The 21,265-nt window shown below is 44.1% G+C and overlaps 1 protein-coding gene across 2 annotated transcripts in view; it reads right to left on the bottom strand.

The window, feature by feature from the left end:
- The window catches only part of TBC1D22B (TBC1 domain family member 22B), an 86,073-nt gene that overhangs the window by 18,052 nt on the left and 46,756 nt on the right, over positions 1-21,265 (bottom strand). For both annotated transcript variants that reach the window (XM_063453013.1, XM_063453016.1), the window contains exons 5-10: positions 18,537-18,607; positions 18,327-18,455; positions 18,159-18,224; positions 8,070-8,184; positions 4,414-4,520; positions 4,196-4,271 (exon numbers count right to left, since the gene is read on the bottom strand). In XM_063453013.1, the coding sequence (XP_063309083.1) occupies positions 4,196-4,271; positions 4,414-4,520; positions 8,070-8,184; positions 18,159-18,224; positions 18,327-18,455; positions 18,537-18,607 (564 nt within the window). The remainder of the gene's footprint in view (positions 1-4,195; positions 4,272-4,413; positions 4,521-8,069; positions 8,185-18,158; positions 18,225-18,326; positions 18,456-18,536; positions 18,608-21,265) is intronic.

Below are 21,265 nucleotides of genomic sequence, written 5' to 3'. Positions count from 1 at the left end.
CGGACTGTCCGCAAGGCAGACAGCGACTGCAGGGGTTCCCTACCCAGGAGCTACAAGTCCAGGCTCCTAGCTGCCCAAAGAGCGCCGTCTCCGGTGCTACCTACATGGAAATATCCACCGGAGAGAGACGCTAACCCCAGCAGACTCCCTGGAACTATGAGTCGGCTTCACGGCCGCAGAGACCGCTGACTGCCTGGAACTATGAGTCGGCTTCACGGTCGCAGAGACCGCAGACTGCCTGGAAGTCCGTGCCGGCCAATAAGAGAAGGGCTACCATTTAAACTGGTTTTGCGCCCTTTCTCCCGATTGGCAGGCGAAACACCTCCCTCCCTGAGTGCCGATTGGTGCAAATTGGTTACGCCCTTTCTCCTGATTGGCCGCCACGTGGTTTAGGTGCGAAATTTGAATCCACAACCGAAACCAAGTGATTCTGTGGAGCTATTTTTGTGGATGTACAGAGCCTCAAGCCCAGACCTTGTACAACGATTTCTTGGGCTCTGTACATCCGATAGCTCTGCTATTTGCAGGGATTATAGCTGGGACCAGGAGCTATTTGGGGGTGTATGTCATGTGGGGATGCATTATTGCATTGTGTGTATTTTTGTGGTTTTGGTGTGTTCAGCTTCCTGTGTCCGGAGATACCATTATCTCCCAGACACAGCGTCATGTTACTTTGAATGGAAACCTCCTGCTGGGGGTCTGTGCATAAATACTGTGTATCTTGCCTGAAATAGTTCTATTTCACTTGTTATAAGGTCTTGACTAGTGTTTGGGTGATACCACGATTGCCCTCCTGCACTCGACTATAATCATTGGCTAGCCTCTCTAATCACTCTAGGGCTGGGCACAACTAGGAAGGGGCGACCACAGGCGGTAGTCACCCATCCTGGAGAGGTTATACCGCCACAACAGGCAAAGCATAAAATACGTAGATATGCATTTTAAGAAAATATATTTATATATAAAAGGATTTAAAGGGCAATGTGCATCGCTCACCTAGATTGCTACACACAGCTCATCTGTTTAACCGGACGTTAAAGTCCCGGACGATGGCATAGATTGTCATGTGGTCGTCAAGAAGTTAAAAACCTTCAATGGTTTTCTATCAATGACAATCAAGACATTAATGTTTACAAAAACTTCTGAGCTCAAAATGAGGCCATTTAATCAAAATGGATTGCAAAAAAACAAAAAAAAAACACAAAAAACTCCACTACAGATGTCCACACAAAAATATTTAAAAAAAAAAAAAAGTTACTGACAATATTGAGGAATTAATTGTGCACACCTATTTGCAGGAGTCAGCATATTTTGACATTATTTGCATATCATAAAACAAACTAGCATTCTATGAATAAGTCAGTAGAAGTAGAAATAAGGGTTTTAGAGTTTGCGGCTACTGTAAAAATTGCAAGAAATGTAATTTAGATAGAAATTCTTGTTCTTGTCTTGCCCCCTGGCTAAAAGATAGAGTAGTAATTCTGGGTCCTTCTCTTTTGTTTATTAATGATATTGCAAAGGACATCAAAAGTCATAAGCAACGACTTGAAATACAGGTAAAACAGTGTGAGCAGAGTATCAGTGTGAGAGGGATTTAAAATTTAGAAATTTGAAAAACATGAGGGAACTAATGTAGATAATGCATTTTGTGATAATGAACACACAAGCAAATTATACCCTAAATTGTATTAAATGAGGGTAAACAGTATGATTTACCTCACATTGGCCTTTTTCATTTTTGTTCTAAAATATCACCATTACAGGTTAGACTGCTGGTCACATGTGTGCATTACAGCATGTAGCATAACAGTCAAAATAAATATTCAGCCTTTCCTTTTATATGATTTTAATTAATAAATATAAAAATGCATATGGAACGATTAGTAACTGCGATTCTGTGAATCTGGAATTCTTGTAAATCTATTCACCCACCCTTGCTTGTGCCGACCTCCTGTTACACTGGGATTTTGCATACTTTATTTTCTTCACTCCTTTGTCAATTCTGCTGTATACAGGAGATTGCACATACAAATTTTGGTCTACTTGGTATAGTAACCTAAAATTTGCATGTACAACATTGATCACATTGATCTGGTCTTGTGAAAAATGTAGTAAACATTACCAACCTAACCCCCCCCCACCCCTCCAAAAGAAACCCCCAGCAGATCTAAGTCATAAAGAAAAAATATATCCTGAATTCAAAACAAACAACTAATCTAAAGACTAATATTCTAAACGTACAGTGACATAGTTCAGTAACACACAAATTACCACATATTATTTCATACACCCAAAGTCTGATTGTTACCCACCATAATTTATGTAAGAAACACAGAATAATATTTTTTTAATATAAATAGAATAGTGTTCATTTATTTCTCATTCATCCAGAACAAGGTGTGCGACAATAATAGAATCTGCTTATCAGTTATCTTAAAATAACATACAGCTAGCAGGGAACATCATCTCATCGTGAGGTGTTAATCATACTTTCACATCATCAAGAACAAAACATAGGTTCTGATTGTCAATGGAGAATTCCCATATCATCGCAGGAATGACACTTACCTCGTAAACCCCACATTTGCTCCAGGCATTCACACACTAACCTACTTTCAGATATGTGTGCACTTAACGTTTATGATAATGCTCACATGAGACTATATGCTATCAGACATACTGCTGGAGACTTATAGAAAAATGAACACTTCACAAAAATTGAAATCTAGAAGCCACATTGTACCTTTGAGATTCAGAGGTTAATTACAAGTTTGCTCTTGAAGAGAACACGATGTTCTCCCTGTATGTTTCCCTAGACCTCCAGGTAGTCTGATGTTATGAGGATAACGGATTTATGTTTCCCAAGAAACAAGTCTCACTGTGTTTCATTCCAGACTCAATGAACCATCACAATGCGGTTCCATTTCTTTTATATTCAAAATTAAGAAGGCTCTCAACCTGTGTATCAGTATTTACATACACAAATGAGAGACTGCAGGGACAGACTTTTTGCATCGGAAGCACTACATTAAAGGAACACTATAGGGTCAGGAACACAAACATGTATTTCGGACCCTTTTGTGTTAAAAGCACTATCTAGCCCCTCTGAACAGTAAAATATTACATTTATTTCAGTCTGCTGGTGCTGGCTCTGCCCCTGATCTGCCTCCTTGGCAGACATCATCAGAAGTGATGATCTCCACAAATCCCAATGCTTTCCCATTGGAAGATATTGGATTGGGGAGATTGTCAATTGATGTCAGTTATTAATCTCAGCCAAGGAAGAGGGCTGGGGGCGGAGCCAAATGCCACTCTGGCCAGTAAGCATCTTCTCATGGAAATGCATTGAATCAATGCATGTCTATGAGGAAAGCTCAGTGTCTCAATGTGGAGGAAAAAAGCCCAGAGTAAACACTGCAGTTGTTCTGGTGATAATAGTGTCCCTTTAAGCTTTACGTGTTCTTTATGTATACACCAACTGAGGAGGCCAGAAGCCAGAACTTCCAACTGAGGAAGCCAGAACTCGTCAAAACGCATCCTGGTGATTTGGACTTTTACACTATTGCTTCTACAGACTTGACTTTTCATCTTATTATAGATTTTGATTTATTTAATAAATTGGTTATGTTAACGTGGAACCAACTATTTCTATTTTAGGGGGTACCATCTTAACCACCATCCTCCAACTTGAAGTGTGGTTTGGATCTCCCTAAGATCCTAAGGACATGCACACTAGAGCCAGGTGACACTGTGGCTCTATCTTTGTGGGTGTGCTCTTATCACATGATATATATTTATTGTCATATAAGGTTTAATCTGCACTATTGTGTGCTCCTCATATGTATTTCAGCAAATATTAATATACAAAGAAGAAAGAGAAGCTTCTTTATATATGTTTTAGCTCCACCTATTGTGCATTGTACTGTTGCAATTAATGCACACGTGTTATATTATAAAGTTACAACAAAGTAATGTTTCCTATGCTGCACATTGCATATGGCAAATAAAAACACCTTTTTTAAGTATACTTTAATGGTTTGGTATATGAAAATAAGCCATATTCTTCAATGTCTAAATGTTTAGGACACAAAATACAACTTTGAGAAATGGGTGAGGTAGAAGCCGAAATAAAATAAAACAAAAAGGTGAATAGAGAAAAGAAATCAAAAATAGGAAGAGTGACTTATGAACTGACCATCAATTCGACTCACAAGCTCTTCCAGTGCCTTCACCTTTTGCTGGATTCCTGGTTGAGCAAATGTGTAATTATCCTAACGGGGAAAAAATAGTAGTTAACATAAGAATCAGAATTAAAAGGCAAATTTATCACTCTGGTGATAAATGGTCTATGGCCTTCTGTTTCTAAAACAGAGTAAGAATTTGTAATAAAGTATGTAAAGTAAATTTTGTCACCTGGATGCCATCAAGAAGCTTGCTCATACTCCAAAAGCTGTCGGCCTCAATGTTACGCAAAGTGTCCTGAGAAAGGCTGCTCACATCAAAATTCTCCACGTCTTCCTCTAGGAAAGTTATCCAAAATGTTGAAGAAATTAAGAAAAGGAACAAAGAATACTTCAGAACCAGACAGGTAAAGTGAGCATATATTACAAAAAGTATTTTAAAATTATAGAAAACCATAAACCAAAATCCATAGGACATGTGTTCCTATACAGGTTAAGCCAGCGTTTCCCAATTGGCGTTCCACTGAACCCTGGGGTTCCGCCAAAATGTCGGGAAACAAAATGGCCACCACGATTATTGAGGTGGGCAGCGAGGGAGCTGAGCAAGGGAGAGTGCTCCCTCGCTGCCCGCCTCAATTATCGCGGTGTGCACAGCAGTGATGCCGGAGCAGGAATATGACGTCACTCCGGCTCCAGGATCACTAAGAGGCACGCGAGGGAGCTGAGCAGGAAGATCACTACTCCCTCGCTGCCCGAACGCCAGCTGCCCCACTGGACCCCAGGGAAATAGAAACGCCATGCCAGCACTCTCAAAGGTAGGGAGGCTGGGTGGAGTGACATTAAAAAATAAAATTGTGTGTGTCTGTTAAGGAGTTTGTATGCGTGCTGGTCAGTGAGCGTGTGTGAATGCGTGCTGGTCAGTGAGCGTGTGTGAATGCGTGCTGGTCAGTGAGCGTGTGTGAATGCGTGCTGGTCAGTGAGCGTGTGTGAATGCGTGCTGGTCAGTGAGCGTGTGTGAATGCGTGCTGGTCAGTGAGCGTGTGTGAATGCGTGCTGGTCAGTGAGCGTGTGTGAATGCGTGCTCGTCAGTGAGCGTGTGTGAATGCGTGCTCGTCAGTGAGCGTGTGTGAATGCGTGCTCGTCAGTGAGCGTGTGTGAATGCGTGCTCGTCAGTGAGCGTGTGTGAATGCGTGCTCGTCAGTGAGCGTGTGTGAATGCGTGCTCGTCAGTGAGCGTGTGTGAATGCGTGCTCGTCAGTGAGCGTGTGTGAATGCGTGCTCGTCAGTGAGCGTGTGTGAATGCGTGCTCGTCAGTGAGCGTGTGTGAATGCGTGCTCGTCAGTGAGCGTGTGTGAATGCGTGCTCCTCAGTGAGCGTGTGTGAATGCGTGCTCCTCAGTGAGCGTGTGTGAATGCGTGCTCCTCAGTGAGCGTGTGTGAATGCGTGCTCCTCAGTGAGCGTGTGTGAATGCGTGCTCCTCAGTGAGCGTGTGTGAATGCGTGCTCGTCAGTGAGCGTGTGTGAATGCGTGCTCGTCAGTGAGCGTGTGTGAATGCGTGCTCGTCAGTGAAAGTGCATGCGTGAATGCGTGCTCGTCAGTGAAAGTGCATGCGTGAATGCGTGCTCGTCAGTGAAAGTGCATGCGTGAATGCGTGCTCGTCAGTGAAAGTGCATGCGTGAATGCGTGCTCGTCAGTGAAAGTGCATGCGTGAATGCGTGCTCGTCAGTGAAAGTGCATGCGTGAATGCGTGCCTGTCAGTGAAAGTGCATGCGTGCCTGTCAGTGAAAGTGCATGCGTGCCTGTCAGTGAAAGTGCATGCGTGCCTGTCAGTGAAAGTGCATGCGTGCCTGTCAGTGAAAGTGCATGCGTGCCTGTCAGTGAAAGTGCATGCGTGCCTGTCAGTGAAAGTGCATGCGTGCCTGTCAGTGAAAGTGCATGCGTGCCTGTCAGTGAAAGTGCATGCGTGCCTGTCAGTGAAAGTGCATGCGTGCCTGTCAGTGAAAGTGCATGCGTGCCTGTCAGTGAAAGTGCATGCGTGCCTGTCAGTGAAAGTGCATGCGTGCCTGTCAGTGAAAGTGCATGCGTGCCTGTCAGTGAAAGTGCATGCGTGCCAGTCAGTGAAAGTGCATGCGTGCCAGTCAGTGAAAGTGCATGCGTGCCAGTCAGTGAAAGTGCATGCGTGCCAGTCAGTGAAAGTGCATGCGTGCCAGTCAGTGAAAGTGCATGCGTGCCAGTCAGTGAAAGTGCATGCGTGCCAGTCAGTGAAAGTGCATGCGTGCCAGTCAGTGAAAGTGCATGCGTGCCAGTCAGTGAAAGTGCATGCGTGCCAGTCAGTGAAAGTGCATGCGTGCCAGTCAGTGAAAGTGCATGCGTGCCAGTCAGTGAAAGTGCATGCGTGCCAGTCAGTGAAAGTGCATGCGTGCCAGTCAGTGAAAGTGCATGCGTGCCAGTCAGTGAAAGTGCATGCGTGCCAGTCAGTGAAAGTGCATGCGTGCCAGTCAGTGAAAGTGCATGCGTGCCAGTCAGTGAAAGTGCATGCGTGCCAGTCAGTGAAAGTGCATGCGTGCCAGTCAGTGAAAGTGCATGCGTGCCAGTCAGTGAAAGTGCATGCGTGCCAGTCAGTGAAAGTGCATGCGTGCCAGTCAGTGAAAGTGCATGCGTGCCAGTCAGTGAAAGTGCATGCGTGCCAGTCAGTGAAAGTGCATGCGTGCCAGTCAGTGAAAGTGCATGCGTGCCAGTCAGTGAAAGTGCATGCGTGCCAGTCAGTGAAAGTGCATGCGTGCCAGTCAGTGAAAGTGCATGCGTGCCAGTCAGTGAAAGTGCATGCGTGCCAGTCAGTGAAAGTGCATGCGTGCCAGTCAGTGAAAGTGCATGCGTGCCAGTCAGTGAAAGTGCATGCGTGCCAGTCAGTGAAAGTGCATGCGTGCCAGTCAGTGAAAGTGCATGCGTGCCAGTCAGTGAAAGTGCATGCGTGCCAGTCAGTGAAAGTGCATGCGTGCCAGTCAGTGAAAGTGCATGCGTGCCAGTCAGTGAAAGTGCATGCGTGCCTGTCAGTGAAAGTGCATGCGTGCCTGTCAGTGAAAGTGCATGTGTGCCTGTCAGTGAAAGTGCATGTGTGCCTGTCAGTGAAAGTGCATGTGTGCCTGTCAGTGAAAGTGCATGTGTGCCTGTCAGTGAAAGTGCATGTGTGCCTGTCAGTGAAAGTGCATGTGTGCCTGTCAGTGAAAGTGTATGTGTGCTTGTCAGCGAGAGTGTATGTGTGCTTGTCAGCGAGAGTGTATGTGTGCTTGTCAGCGAGAGTGTATGTGTGCTTGTCAGCGAGAGTGTATGTGTGCTTGTCAGTGAGAGTGCATATGTGTTTCTATGTGTGTATGTCAAAGAGTATGTGTGTGAGTGTCAAGGTTTGTGTATGTGCCAGTGTATATCAGTGTGTTGGTATCTGAGTGTGTGTCAGTGTGGGTATCTGTGTGTCAAGGTGTGTGTGTGTGTCAGATACACACACACACACACACAGATCCACGATGTTGATACGCTATGTCAAAGGGTACACTCCAGGGACACTGTTTGTTAAGTTTTGGCCTCTTATTTAGGTTTCAGTCATCAGCAAACATTGCATGTTGGCAACAGACATCCAATGACAGCACAGTCCCATCAATAGTGCCACCTTAAGTTCTCCCTCAATAACATTCCTTCCTTTGCAGACTGCAAGGAGAGCTTGGATTCGGCGCGGGATCACAGATAAGTTTATTTTCTTTTGTTTTTTATTTTAAGGGGTTTTATTAAAACACTGTTTTTGGTTTCAGTAATGCTTTCAGTTCATTTTTTTCTTTTCAGAATATATTACTAGTTTAATTTCAGAGTTTAGATTAATATACATTTGTCTTCTCACCCACATGCTCTGTAAGGAATACCACGAAGAAAGGAGTCACCAGATCATTGATACCCTGCACATATCCACTTGCTGGGTGTCGGATTGCCCAGATAAACAATATCCTCTCAAAGATCTGTGACAAGAGGAGAAAAACATGACATTCCATAAATATATATATATATATATGAGGAATATTTGACAGTATCCTCTAGGCACAAAAAACCCCCACAAAAGTTATCCTCATCAAAACCTTCCAAAACTGAAGTTCTATACTTTCAGCATCATCAAACCTAGCACATCAAAGATGAATGCTTTTAAATCTTCTCAAAGAGAAGCATTAGGATAATGCTTCTCAGTAAGAATCAAGCCATTGCCACACATATGCTGCATGACATCAGTGTTGCTCTAGTGACCATCAGAATGATGATATCAAAGATGATGGAGTAGCTACGGCAAGAAGACTGGTAAAGTGCTGGATAAAAAGTTTTTTTTTTTTTAATTCTTTATTTTAGCTGTGCAGTGTTAATTACAAGCTTTGGTATTGACTTTATAACTTATAACAAGAGGTATAAAGACAATGTTTAAACAAGTAAGGTCAAGATGTACTGCACTTTTTTTTTTTTTTTTTAAGAAAACAAGCTTAATCACCTTAGGCGAATACATTACTAGTAAGGTCATAGAAACATGCAAACTGGAAGCAGCTTAAACTAGAGGCAACTAAAGTAAACAACCAGGCTTAATGTAAGAGATTATTATAGAGTCGTACAGGGCTTTGTTGCCACTGGGTTCCCCTATCACGCATAGGGAGCAGACTTATGGTATATGGATGCGAGCACGTTTTACATGGCAAATGGCGTCTGTTAGTCTCTGGTTCAGCATGTAGACCCATTTGCAGCGAGGGGAGCGTGGTCAGCCTACCCCACTAGTCGGCAGGTGCAGGGTGTACGTTGAGAGTTCACTTGGGTTCTGCTTCCCCATCACGGTCTCGTGCCGGAGTTAGTGTGCTGGCATCATGTGGGTAGGGTACGTCGGGTGCAAAGTGTCGTGCTTGGTTGAGAGTTTCTTCCGCCCCTTGGCCCACAGTGAGGTCTCCTCTGTGGGTCTGCTGATTCAGGTGCTCCAGGTGGTCGGGTTCTTTATTCCCCCAGAGCGGGCAGAGGCTCGGAGTGGTGCAGTAAGTTGTCTGTGCTTGTGTCACCGTGCCCGTTGTTGCTGGGTCGGGGCAGCGATGCGAGTGGCTCTCGGTCCTGGCAGATAGGGAGCTTTGTGAGGAGGCTTTTGGGCGCTTGGATCGCCCTGCTTGGGTTCCTGCGGTGTCAGCTTTGTGGCGTGAGTGGTAGATGGCTGTGGTTGCTTGCCGAGGCGATGCCAGAACTTCTGGCAGATTGCCTCAAACTTGGCATTAAACACTTCTCTCCACTGCCGTATCTCCAGGGTGTCCGCTGCTGTGGCCATCTTGTCTTCGCCACGCGGCTTTCAGAGCTTCGTTCGCGTTCCAGATGGATGGTAAGTGTAGGTTCCCAGTGGGGGCCGGGATAACCCCCGCCGGCCCAAAGGGGGGGGGGGGGGGGAAACAGGGCTCCTGAAGTGGAGCACCTCGAGCAAGGCACCCCCTCGGGAGATCGGCCGCCTCTCGCCACGGTCCATGCCTGCCCAGGTAGGCCTCTGAGCAGAATATAGTTGTTGCTTTGGATATGGGTCCGGTCCAGACTAAACAGTGTGCTCCCGGCTTATTTTTTTTTTTTTTAATTCTTTATTTTTCTTGTGCATAGATTGACAACAAGCGTGTAGAGCCACAACAGCTTCTACAAGCATTTCCATAACATTTCTCAGTGTGGCAGTGTATACGGCACATTTTTTATATTATATGAAGATAGCAAACTCTTAAACATCGTTGTTGTGATAAAACACGCTAGGCTAGGCATGCATAAGACAGATCTAGTTATAAGATGCATTTAGTCTATTAACTGTGCGTTTTTAAGTATAATTATCGCTTAGCAATTATGAAGTATAAAAAAAGAGAAAATAATAATAATAATAAAAAAAAAAATCAAGCCATTTACGCTCGTGATAAACTGAAGTTTGAGACAATAGCAGTGTGAACGCATTAGCTTTATGAGTATGCATATTACTATTTATCATATATAAGCTCACTGTTGCTTAAAAAAACCAAAAAAAAAAACATAAAATACGCTAGATGTACGCATGGTATAGACTGAAGCTTAAAACCTATTAATAATATTAACAGCTTGGATAATGAAGGCATGAGACTCAATTATGTAAAATGGACATTGCATGGCTTACATGTCTGGCATTGATCCTTAAAGATTTGGCTAGCCACTTATACTCATACTGCCCTGCCACGGCTGAGGTAAGTAAAGCTAGCATGGCTTAAGTTAAAGAAAAATCAAAAGTATAAACGAAGAGAGAAAACATGAGTTGGTTCATACAACCAGGTGAGTATAAAGGTGATATGCACATCATAAATTATGCTGTGGTTGGTATGCTGTTTCACCGTATTAGTTAAGTCCCATAAGTGTTGCAGACAGTATGCAGAGTACGGCCATGGGTGTCGCAGCCAAGCAGCCCAGAAGCCTATTCAAGTCGTGTAGGTCCCGTTCCTGCCCTCCTCGGCATCCCCGCCAGGGTCCCACTCCTCAGACCAGGTACTCACACAGGTAAGTAGGCGCTGCCACACACGGTGAGACTGTCCCTTAACAGAGTCTTGAGTGCACCTGTCGTGAGTCCCGTGCCCGCATTGGAAAGGGTAACAGGCCACTGGAGCAGATGGGTTGCGTTGTGGCATAGTGTGTTCGGGTGGCCGATTTTGAAGCAGTCCGCTACACCTGAGAGGGCCAATGTGGTGAGGTGTAGACTTATTGTGCCGGTTCCACCGTGGCGGTTCTCCCGCGTTTCTTGGTGTGTATCTGGGTAGACGGTGCTGATGACCGGCCCGGTGGTCTCGTGGTACTGCACCGTGAGTTGCGTGCATGTAGATAGGCCTCTGTGCTCTAGATTTCTTTCTCGGGTTGCGGTGAGGAGTGCGGGTGTTGGCAGGCTGAGCTTGTTTTGGTGGATGAGGCCAGGCCAGGTCCCGAGTGGCCATCTGCATGTTGCGTTGCCTCCGCTTTCTCTCCAGCCTCCCTGTGGCTTGCTTGAGGTCTGCCTGGCCTAGATTCTTGTCTGTCCGTATTTTGCCTTGGGTTAGTGCTGCAGTGGCACACTGTACCTCGCTCTGTAAGGTTATTTCTCGGTATTTTGCCCAGAATGCATCAAAGGCCTTGGCAATACCATCCTCCTGGGTGGCCCACAGCTTGGGGGTTTGGAGTGAGATGAGCCTCGGTTCGGTGGCCATCTTGGCTCCCTCCATGTCGGAGTCCGGCTCTGCTGGGCCCCTCTGGCTAGGATGGGGTGAGTATGTCTGCGCCTTATGGGGGACCGGGATGACCCCCGCCGGTCCATAGGGGGGAGGGTGGGAGTGATTGTGGCCTCCCTGGTCGGCCTGAGTGCAAGGAGAGCGGCCGTCTCCCCCCGCCTTGGCCTCCCATAGGCCGCATGTTTGCACCATCGTGGAGTTGCTGACCGCTGGCAGACTTACTTCATGCACCGCGTCCCCGGGCTATGTACGAGTGCCCAGTAGGTGAGTGGAGCCGTGTGCAGTTAGTTTTGGGTTGTTTAGTCAACGATTAGCTGGTTTTGGGCCCGGAGCTCGGGCAGCGTGCGACCGTCCGCTTCAGCAGTCAGGCTCCGCCCCCAAGAGTTATTTTTTAATATAACACCACCACCGTACGGAGAGACAACAAGATTGTACCACTAGATGCAAATACTCCCAGGAACTCCCTCAAGTACCCAAACAACTAGATCTACCACAAAAAGAGATTGCACACTAGAACCACTTATAAGAGATATATAAATGCGTTTACTCAACCAAAAAAGGTATCCATACAAAAAAAAAAAAAAAAAACATTGAAAAAGGCAGCCAGTAGGTGCCAAAATGCATTTTTAATACACTTCTAAAGAGGGGGCCTGAATACAAAAGTTAAAAGGAACACACAAGCATTAGAAATAAAAAATATTTAATTTATAAGATTAGAGTGTTCTTGTGGTATTTTTACTTGGGTAAGACTGGAATACAAATGAAAGTGTTACTCCAAGTACCATGACCACTTCAGTGATTTGTAGTAGTCATCTTGCCTGTGGTATACATGGCGACCATATGGAATTTAACCCCTTTTTGCTGGTAACTTCACGTCCAGCAGCATTCATTCTGTGCTTTTTTCTATGCACAGAGTTGCATTTTTTGTCCTAGTCCCTCAACCAATAAATAGCCTGCGGGATCTGAAGATTCACGTCACAGGTCAATGAGGACCCTTTGCGCCTAACAGGAATAAAGGTAAGATGGCAAACCATTGCAAATAAGTTTTCCCCAGAAATCAGTAAATGGGTACAGTTTTCTTTTCTGTGTGCAAGTGATAACAAATAAGCTAGATACGCCAAAACAGCGATTGCAAACATGGTAAAAACAGACAATAATATCATGGCATAAAGAGAAATTGTAATTTTTTTGTATTATGATAACAGATTAGTAAAAGTGAAGGTAAATAGGCAAGTAAAACTAAACATTCAATAAGGCTAGACTGACATTGTGATCAGTAGTAGACAGCCCAATAGTACTGTGGATTGATAAGGTACAAGATGAAAAGACAAGACTAGCCTTAATATAAGGCTTAGAGCAGTGAATAACATTATACCCAGTCCTGTAGTGAGTAAACAATGTGCGCAACTTAACACACTTATTACCACTGGGTGTAGGCATATAAAAAAAAGTGTGGCAGTGTTTAAGAAATACAAGATTAAAATATAAGGCAACTGGTCAAAATAAAATAAAAACATAGTATCAGGATTGTGACCCATTGTGGATATATGCGAAAAGTAAAACTACCGTGTACTGGACAATGTTGAAGGTACAGAAAAAAATAAAATAAATAAAACACGACTATAAGCCTCTAGAGCTCAGGTATTACGCCTGGTGCAGTGTCAGGCTCACCCTATACCCTTGGCTGGGCTTATAAGTTAAGGGTTAGCTCCTCTCCAGGCCTGTTGCTTCAACCTACTGACACAGGATGGTATCATCTGTGTTGCTGCCCTGGAGATAGTATTCGGCATCGCTACAAGCTCCTGCAATCTCGGCTCTAGTTCGTGATGGGAGCCCGTTCCTTGCATCCACGAATCCCCCTATTCCTGGTGGCAGGATCGTTAGCTCGCGGGACCTCCGAGGTCTGGAGGTCCTTGCGGGTGTGTGTACTTTGGTGCGGAGATATCTCCATGCGGGCCCCCAGCCCAGAAAAAGTACGTGTGCTTGAGCACGCCTTGCAGGGCACACAGGCAGCAGGCCGGGTAAGTTGGGTCGATCTGCTTGCAATGCGGTCCCAGATTGACTGGCAGAGTGCATCAAATATGGCTTAAAATTGTGCCTTCCAGTCCCTGGCCATACAAATCGGCTCCATCGCGGCAGCCATCTAGGTTGCGCCACTAGCCAATGGATGCAGTATATCCCTCACTGGTCCAAAGGGTGAGTGACAGGGCTGTTGCAGGTCAGTTTCAGGATCAGCGCCCAGGGCCAGGGAATCAGCCATTTTCCCAGTCGCCGGCTCGCCTGCAGTAGTAGGCCTCATAGAAACATAGAATGTGATGGCAGATAAGAACCATTTGGCCCATCTAGTATGCCCAATTTTCTAAATACTTTCATGAGTCCCTGGCCTTCTGCCTATCCCACCTATGCTTAAACTCCTTTACGGTGTTAACCTCTACCACTTCAGCTGGAAGGCTATTCCATGCATCCACTACCCTCTCAGTAAAGTAATACTTCCTGATATTATTTTTAAACCTTTGCCCCTCTAATTTAAGACTATGTACTGTTGTTGTGGTAGTTTTTCTTCTTTTAAATATAGTCTCCTCCTTTATTGAGTTGATTCCCTTTACGTATTTTATCCTGCAATCCATGAACCAGTTTAGAAGCCCTTCTCTGAATTCTCTCTAAGATATAAGATACGGTCTCCAGTACTGCGTACTCACCAGTGTTCTGTACAATGGCATGAGCACTTCCCTCTTTCTACTGCTAATACCTCTCCCTATACAATCAAGCATTCGACTAGCATTTCCTGCTGCTCTATTACATTGTCTGCCTACCTTTAAGTCATTATAAATAATTACCCCTAAATCTCTTTCCTCAGATGTTGAGGCTAGGACTCAATCAAATATTCTGTACTCTGCCCTTGGGTTTTTATGTCAAAGATGGATTATCTTGCACTAATCCACATTAAATGTCAGTTGCCACAACTCTGACCATTTTTCTAGTTTACCTAAATCATTAGCCATTTGGCTTATCCCTCCTGGAACATCAACCCTGTTACATATCTTCGTATCATCAGCAAAAAGACATACCTTACCATCAAGACCATCTGCAATATCACTAATAAAAATATTAAAGAGAATGGGTCCAAGTACAGATCCCTGAGGTACCCCACTGGTAACTAGACCTTGCTTCGAATATACTCCGTTGACTACAACCCTCTGTTGCCTGTCACTCAGCCACTGCCTAACCCATTCAACAATATTGGAATCCAAACACAAATATTGCAGTTTATTGATAAGCCTTCTATGTGCAACAGTGTCAAAAGTCTTACAGAAATCTAGGTAAGCAATGTTTACTGCACCACCCTGATCTATTATTTTATTTACCCAATCAAAAAAAAAACAATAAGAGTAGTTTGGCATGATCTGCCTGAAGTAAACCCATGTTGTCTCTGATATTAAAATACATGTGATTTTAGATGTTCAACAATCCTATCCCTTAACATGGTTTTCATTACTTTCCCAACTACTGAAGTAAGGCTTACTGGCCTATAGTTGCCCAACTCCTCCCCAATACCTTTCTTGTGAATGGACACAACATTCTTCTGGGACTACTCCTGTTAACAATGATTGGTAAAATAAATCTGTTAATGGTTTTACTAGTACACCACTAAGCTATTTTAATAACTTTGGGTGTATTCCATCAGGTCCCATTGACTTGTTTGTCTTTACTTTTGACAGTTGAAATTGAACCTCTTCCTCTGTAAACTCACATGTAACAAATGACTCAGTTGTCATTTTTCCTAACGGAGGCCCCTTACTTTCATTTTCATCTTTAAATACTGAACAAAAATATTAACTGAGGCAGTCAGTTAGACCTTTATCCTCTTCTACATACATTCCTTCTTTTTGTTTTTAATTAAACTAATCCTTGTTTTACTTTTTTCTCATTTATGTATCTAAAAAATGTCTTGTTCCCTTATTTATTTATTTTTTACTGACTGTGCTATTTTCTCTTCTGTGTGTGATTTGGAAGCTTGTATAACTTGTTTAGCCTCTTTCTGCCTAATCTTATAGATCATTCTTGAATTTTTTGCTTTTACTGACAAGCCTAATGCAATTTTCTGTTGCCTTCAGCAGTGCAACTTTTAAATAATCACATTTCTCTTGGACTCCATTTAAATGACACCTAACGGGCTCCCACAGACTGGCATGCGCGGATGTTGCGGTGCGTGCGAGGGAGCACTGTCCCCTGAGCTCTTCCCAGCTCAGCTCGCGCGCATCGCAATGATGCCGGAGCTGGAATGTGACGTCACTCCGGCTCCGGCATCACTAAGGGGCGTGCAAGGGAGCTGAGCAGGGAGATCAGAGCTCCCTCACCGCCTCCAATATCAGCCTGCCTACCCGCCCAACCACCTGCCCGTGTGCCTGCCAGGCCAGCCAGTAGCAACCCCACTGGACCCCTGAGAAGAATCCACTTCAGCACTCCCAAAGGTGGTGAGGCTGGGTGGATTGAACTTTAAAAAAAATTAAATAAACAATTATCTGTTAGTGTGTGTGTGTGTGTTCTGTTAGTGAGTGTGTGTCTGTCACTGAGAGTGTATATGTTTTTGTCAGTGAGTGTGTATGTATGAGTGTATGTGTACCCGTGTCTGTCAGCGTGTGTATGTATGTCAGTGAATGTGTATGTCTGACACTGAGTGTATATATGTCTGTCAGTGAGTGTTGTATATGTGTGTATCGGTCAGTGAGTATATGTGTGTACTAGTGTGTGTGTGTGTCTGACACTAAGTGCGTATGCATTTCTGTCAGTGAGTGTGTGTGTATGTGTGTCAGTGAATGCGTGTCTGTCAGTGAATGTGAGTGAGGGTAACTGTGAATGAGTGAGTGCGTATGTCTGTGAATGTGTGTTTCAGTGAAAGTGTGTGTTGGTTAAACAGTGTGTGTGACAATGACGGTGTATCTGTAAGTGAGTATGTCGACGCATGCATCAGTGGGGGCGTGTGTCTATCAGGAAGAGAAATTTGGAAGGGGGGGTGACAAAGTTTTGTTATGCCTAGGGCAGCACAAAACCAGAATACACCACTGACTGAGTCAGGGCAAGGTCCCTCCTTTAATTATTACATCTATTTCAATTGGTTTAGAAACTAAAAATGGTCACAGGCCACACCCAGCTGATTCCTTACTGGCAGTACAGCTAAAGCAGAGTTTAAACACTACCTTCTAGCCATATTGATTCATGCCAGCAATGGTACTGTGAGTCTGAAAGCAGTAAGCTGACACTCTCAGCCAATCAAAGCCGCCTATTCATGCTCGGGCTAATGCATCCTCATTAGCCCAAGCAGCCCAGGGGGGTGGGGGGCTAGGGACTCTTGTTTAAAACATTAAAAACTATTTGTTACTGAACACTTTTCAGAAATCAGACTCTTTGCTTTTAGGTATATTACATGTTTAGAACGAAAAGCATTATATAAACTCTTTACATCTACAAATTGAAAGGACACTTTAATCTTTAAAATGTGCAAAAATGCATTCAATAAATATTAAAGCACAAATGTATTATATATATATATATATATATATATATATATATATATATATATATATATATCTCAAACAATTCTCCTACAAGCAGCATCCAATAAAATCTGATTCTTATTTTAATGGGATACTCAAGAACAATAAATAACAATTTTCCTTGCACAGCTTATGTGATAAATAGCTGAATGCTTAGCATCTGAATATGTATGCAATTTACAAAAAAAGTTTTTTGTTTTTTTTTAATTTTCAACATAGAATCTAACACTTATTTTGTAAGGTCTGTGTTATAAATACATTGTCCTTCAAGCAGTTTTATTTTCGTTTTCATATATGAAGCTACTCAGGAATGTTCAACTGCAAATTGAATACCCTGTAAGACATGCACAGTGCTCACATTGAAAACAATAGAAAGGTCAGCATTTGTTTAAAAAAAAAAAAGGACATTTCCTGATCTCTGAAAAAGTTTCACAATTGCCAACACAAATTCAAACATTAGGTTCCTCTTTTTCCTAAAACATTAGTACTGCAAATGCACTAACAAAATAAAAAATAAAAAAACAGGTCGTTGCCTGGTGCAATAGCAATGAATAGAGCTATAAGCAACTTCTTATTAATTGCTTAATAGGCATCAGAGGCCTGATGCTTCAATTTATTTGTGCATGCTCTTCACATTCATTGTTCTGAACAAATGAGAAGCTGAAAATGTGCTGTAAATGTACATGTGTGTGCTCTTGTGATATATGGAAGTTTTACAACTCTCCCATGGGAACACTAAGGATCAGGATTGGAAGATAGATCATATTGGTTGAAGAGGATGTCAACAAAGATGCTTTGAATCATGTTAGAAAATACATTTTAAGAGGTTTGTATATCCATCATCTCAAAATCTTGAGCATCCCATTAAATGAAAATAGTTGGGGGGGGGGGGGGGGGAGATGTGGGATTACAGTTATTAAACAGAAAGCATACAACATAAGTCACAGATTTTGCTTTTCACTTCATCTTCTAGGGCTTAAAATGTAAAGTCCTAAACGGATAGCCAGGTCTTAAAAAGTTATTTGCCACTGCAAGGCTGAAGGATCCATACCACACACACCAGGGCTAAATTTTTACATGCCAATGCCTAGTGGAACATATAGCTGCCAATCACTGAAAATCAAGTCTGGCTTTCCTTTGCCAACAAGTATGAAGCTTTTAATCACTATTACTCACCTCTTGAACTAATGGCTGCTGAAATAATGGAATTAAGGGATTGGTCCTTGGAATATCAATATGGATCTGAAAGAAAAAAAACAAATATGACCTAAGTATATAGGACTGAAAATCTAGGTCATCAAAGGTCATAATGTGCATTTATATACTTTATATAACATTAAGTACCTGACGATATGTATCTTGGTGATTTTCCTCATTTCTGGAGTCATAATACTGTTCTATGAAGCCAAAATATTCTTCACGCTTACGTTGAAGCGTGAGAATGCGTCTTTCCTGGCTGGCAGGAAGGTAGCCCTGAAATGGGATGGACAGTTAGAACTTTTGCATCAACAAAAACTTGTATAGTATTTCTAAGACCATATGATGCCATCTTACCGAAAGAAGTCTCCAAGTAGTGGGACGCACTTCACGAGGGATACCTGGCCAACTACATTTCCTTAACTCATCTGCAAATACACATTTAAGAAATATTTCATGAATCCACAAAGGAATTCATTCTAAAGTAACTGATGGCTTTCAGATCATTCAAATGTCACCTGCAAAAACAAAATCTATAAGCTTTACCCATAAAAATGCATTGCCAGAGAGATGTATTGAAAATTTAGTTTAAGTTAAACACAACAAACAATATGGGAATATTTGCTATTCATTTGTTCCACCATTATTTCCTACTTTTTCATCAAGGGGAATTTCTAAACACCACAAGCCATCCAATCACTGACTATAAAGTCACAAGACTTGCATGGGAATATTCCGACCCAAGTACCATGAGAGACGGGATTTAACGGGATTTAACGGGATTTAACGGACACAGAACTCTGATTGGCTGGCATATAAGCCAACAAAGTAGGGTTCTACAGACATTTCATAGCTTTCATTTATTTTTTCAGGTTAAGTTCTTTTTTTTTACCCAGAATTTGGGTTATTATGAATTTTATTTGGAAGAAAATAAGTTTTAAGATAAAAATAAGTCATCTCAAGGCAAGTACGAATCGTTTTTTTTTTTTTGTTTTTGTTTTTTAAACTGGTTTTAGATTTTCAGACGCAAGTTCCAAGCTCATGCTATTCATTTTAACAATACGTTATCATTAAATGTATTTTAAAATTTAAGTCCAAGGGGCGGAGCCTGACCGTCGAGGAAGATGGCAGCATAATCCTTTAGCTCCCTCTTCCCGGCTTCTGAAATCCGCTAACATCCGCATGTACTGAGGCACTCACGCACCCAGAGAACACACAACAACTCCTACGACGCCCAGCCGACTGCTACCCTGAGGTATGGGAGGCGGAAAACAAAAGAAGGACCAGACCCCATCGGTCGCCCCGATGTTCCGGCCACAGCACGAACAGGGACGGCCATCTTACCGCCAAAATCCAGATGAGGCCTGCATGGACTCCGATGGGAGCGAACACAGCACAGCCCCAGACGCCCCACTGACCCTGCGCAATATGCAATCCATGCTCAGGGAAGCCACCGCGGATATCAAATCCCACTTGGCGGCTGAACTAGATAAGAATCTCTCCGGCATTAAGGAAGACATCGAGGCCCTAACAAGCAAGGCCCACCACGCTGAGACCAGCATCAAGGACCTCACTGCCACATCCCAAGCACACTCACAGGACATCACATACCTGCATGCTAAAATTGAGGCAATGGAAGAAAGCATGGAAGACCTGAACAACAGATCTCGCAGGAATAATATCCGGATCCGGGGCCTAACTGAAACGGTCACCAATGAAGGCCTACACGCCACTCTGACAAGCCTATTCAAATCAATCTTGCCTGAGGCATCCACTCAAGACCTTCTACTCGACCGGGCACACAGAGCCCTGAGGCCCCAGACAATGAACCCGGACGCCCCCAGGGACGTCATAGTTCGCATGCATTTCTTCACCATCAAAGAAAAGCTTCTTAACCTCACCAGAAACTCCCCACCGCAATACAAGGGGGACCGCCTGGCCTTCTACCAGGACCTCGCCCCATCCACCCTGAAAAAGCGGAGGGACCTCAAACAATTAACCCTTACGCTCGCTCACCACGGCATCAGGTACATGTGGGGCCACCCATTTAAACTGGTAGTCCGGAAAGACAATCAGACCCATGTCCTCACAAGCCCAACCGAAATGATCCCGTTCGCGGACTCGCTGGGCCTCACCCTGCTACCGCCACCACCACTAACATCCGCGGGAGCGGGGGGCCTACACCGGGCCCAAAGAGAGAGATTCGCGAGATCCCCACGCCGCACTCCGCGCAAGAGGCAATCGGCATACAGCGAAAGTCGGGATTGACTCCACGGAGGAGCCCACTAGCGAACACTGCAAACATCCTGGACCTCATATATTACTCACATGAACGGCAGACAACATGGGACACAACAACTACACCACCTTGTCAACCCACCAACCTTTGATACAAAGGGCCTGAACGGGACTGGCAGATGACGGCCCCAACACTGATCCCTGAAACTACACGGCTTACTGCCCTTCAAGAGACACCCCCACTGCCCCTCCGCAAAGCTCCGCATCCACCTCCAGCAGTGACCCACTCGGAATGCCCGACACTGGCCTCCACAACCTCCATGCCCAACGGGATTCCCAACAGAAGCACAGAAACCACGACGCAGAGCTGGAGACACCACATCCGACCCACAGAGATTGGAGGTATCAGTGGGGGGCAACTACAGACATGGGGTACACGAGCACAGCTCGAGTAAGCAATGGCCATTTAACCCTCTGAAAATATATGCTTTTATATCTTTAAACTTACCTTGTAGCCTTGGTCAGGTAGGGTTATTTAGCATTAGACATATAGCCTACACTGCAAGTATTACCTATACCTTACTATATTCTAGACGCTTTAATTTTGATAGAAAATGCATGTATAGAAGCTCCCCATAACACCAAGCTACTACCACACATTCGGGGGTAAGCCCCACGACAAGGTTACTGTCACCACAAACCCTACCGAATAGTAGAGTACAGAAGGCCAGGTAGACACATCGGACACCTACATCACGTAATAGGTCTGCGGCCATAATCCGCACGGCACACAGGGCGCTGCCCGCTTATCAGGCTATATGACAGGTGACCGACCCAAATCACGCTGA

This window comes from Pelobates fuscus, chromosome 1, assembly GCF_036172605.1.
Source record: "Pelobates fuscus isolate aPelFus1 chromosome 1, aPelFus1.pri, whole genome shotgun sequence".
In the NCBI taxonomy this organism is placed as follows: domain Eukaryota; kingdom Metazoa; phylum Chordata; class Amphibia; order Anura; family Pelobatidae; genus Pelobates; species Pelobates fuscus.
The sequence above is the reverse complement of the archived record's forward strand: the minus strand, read 5'-3'. Positions and strand labels throughout refer to the sequence as shown.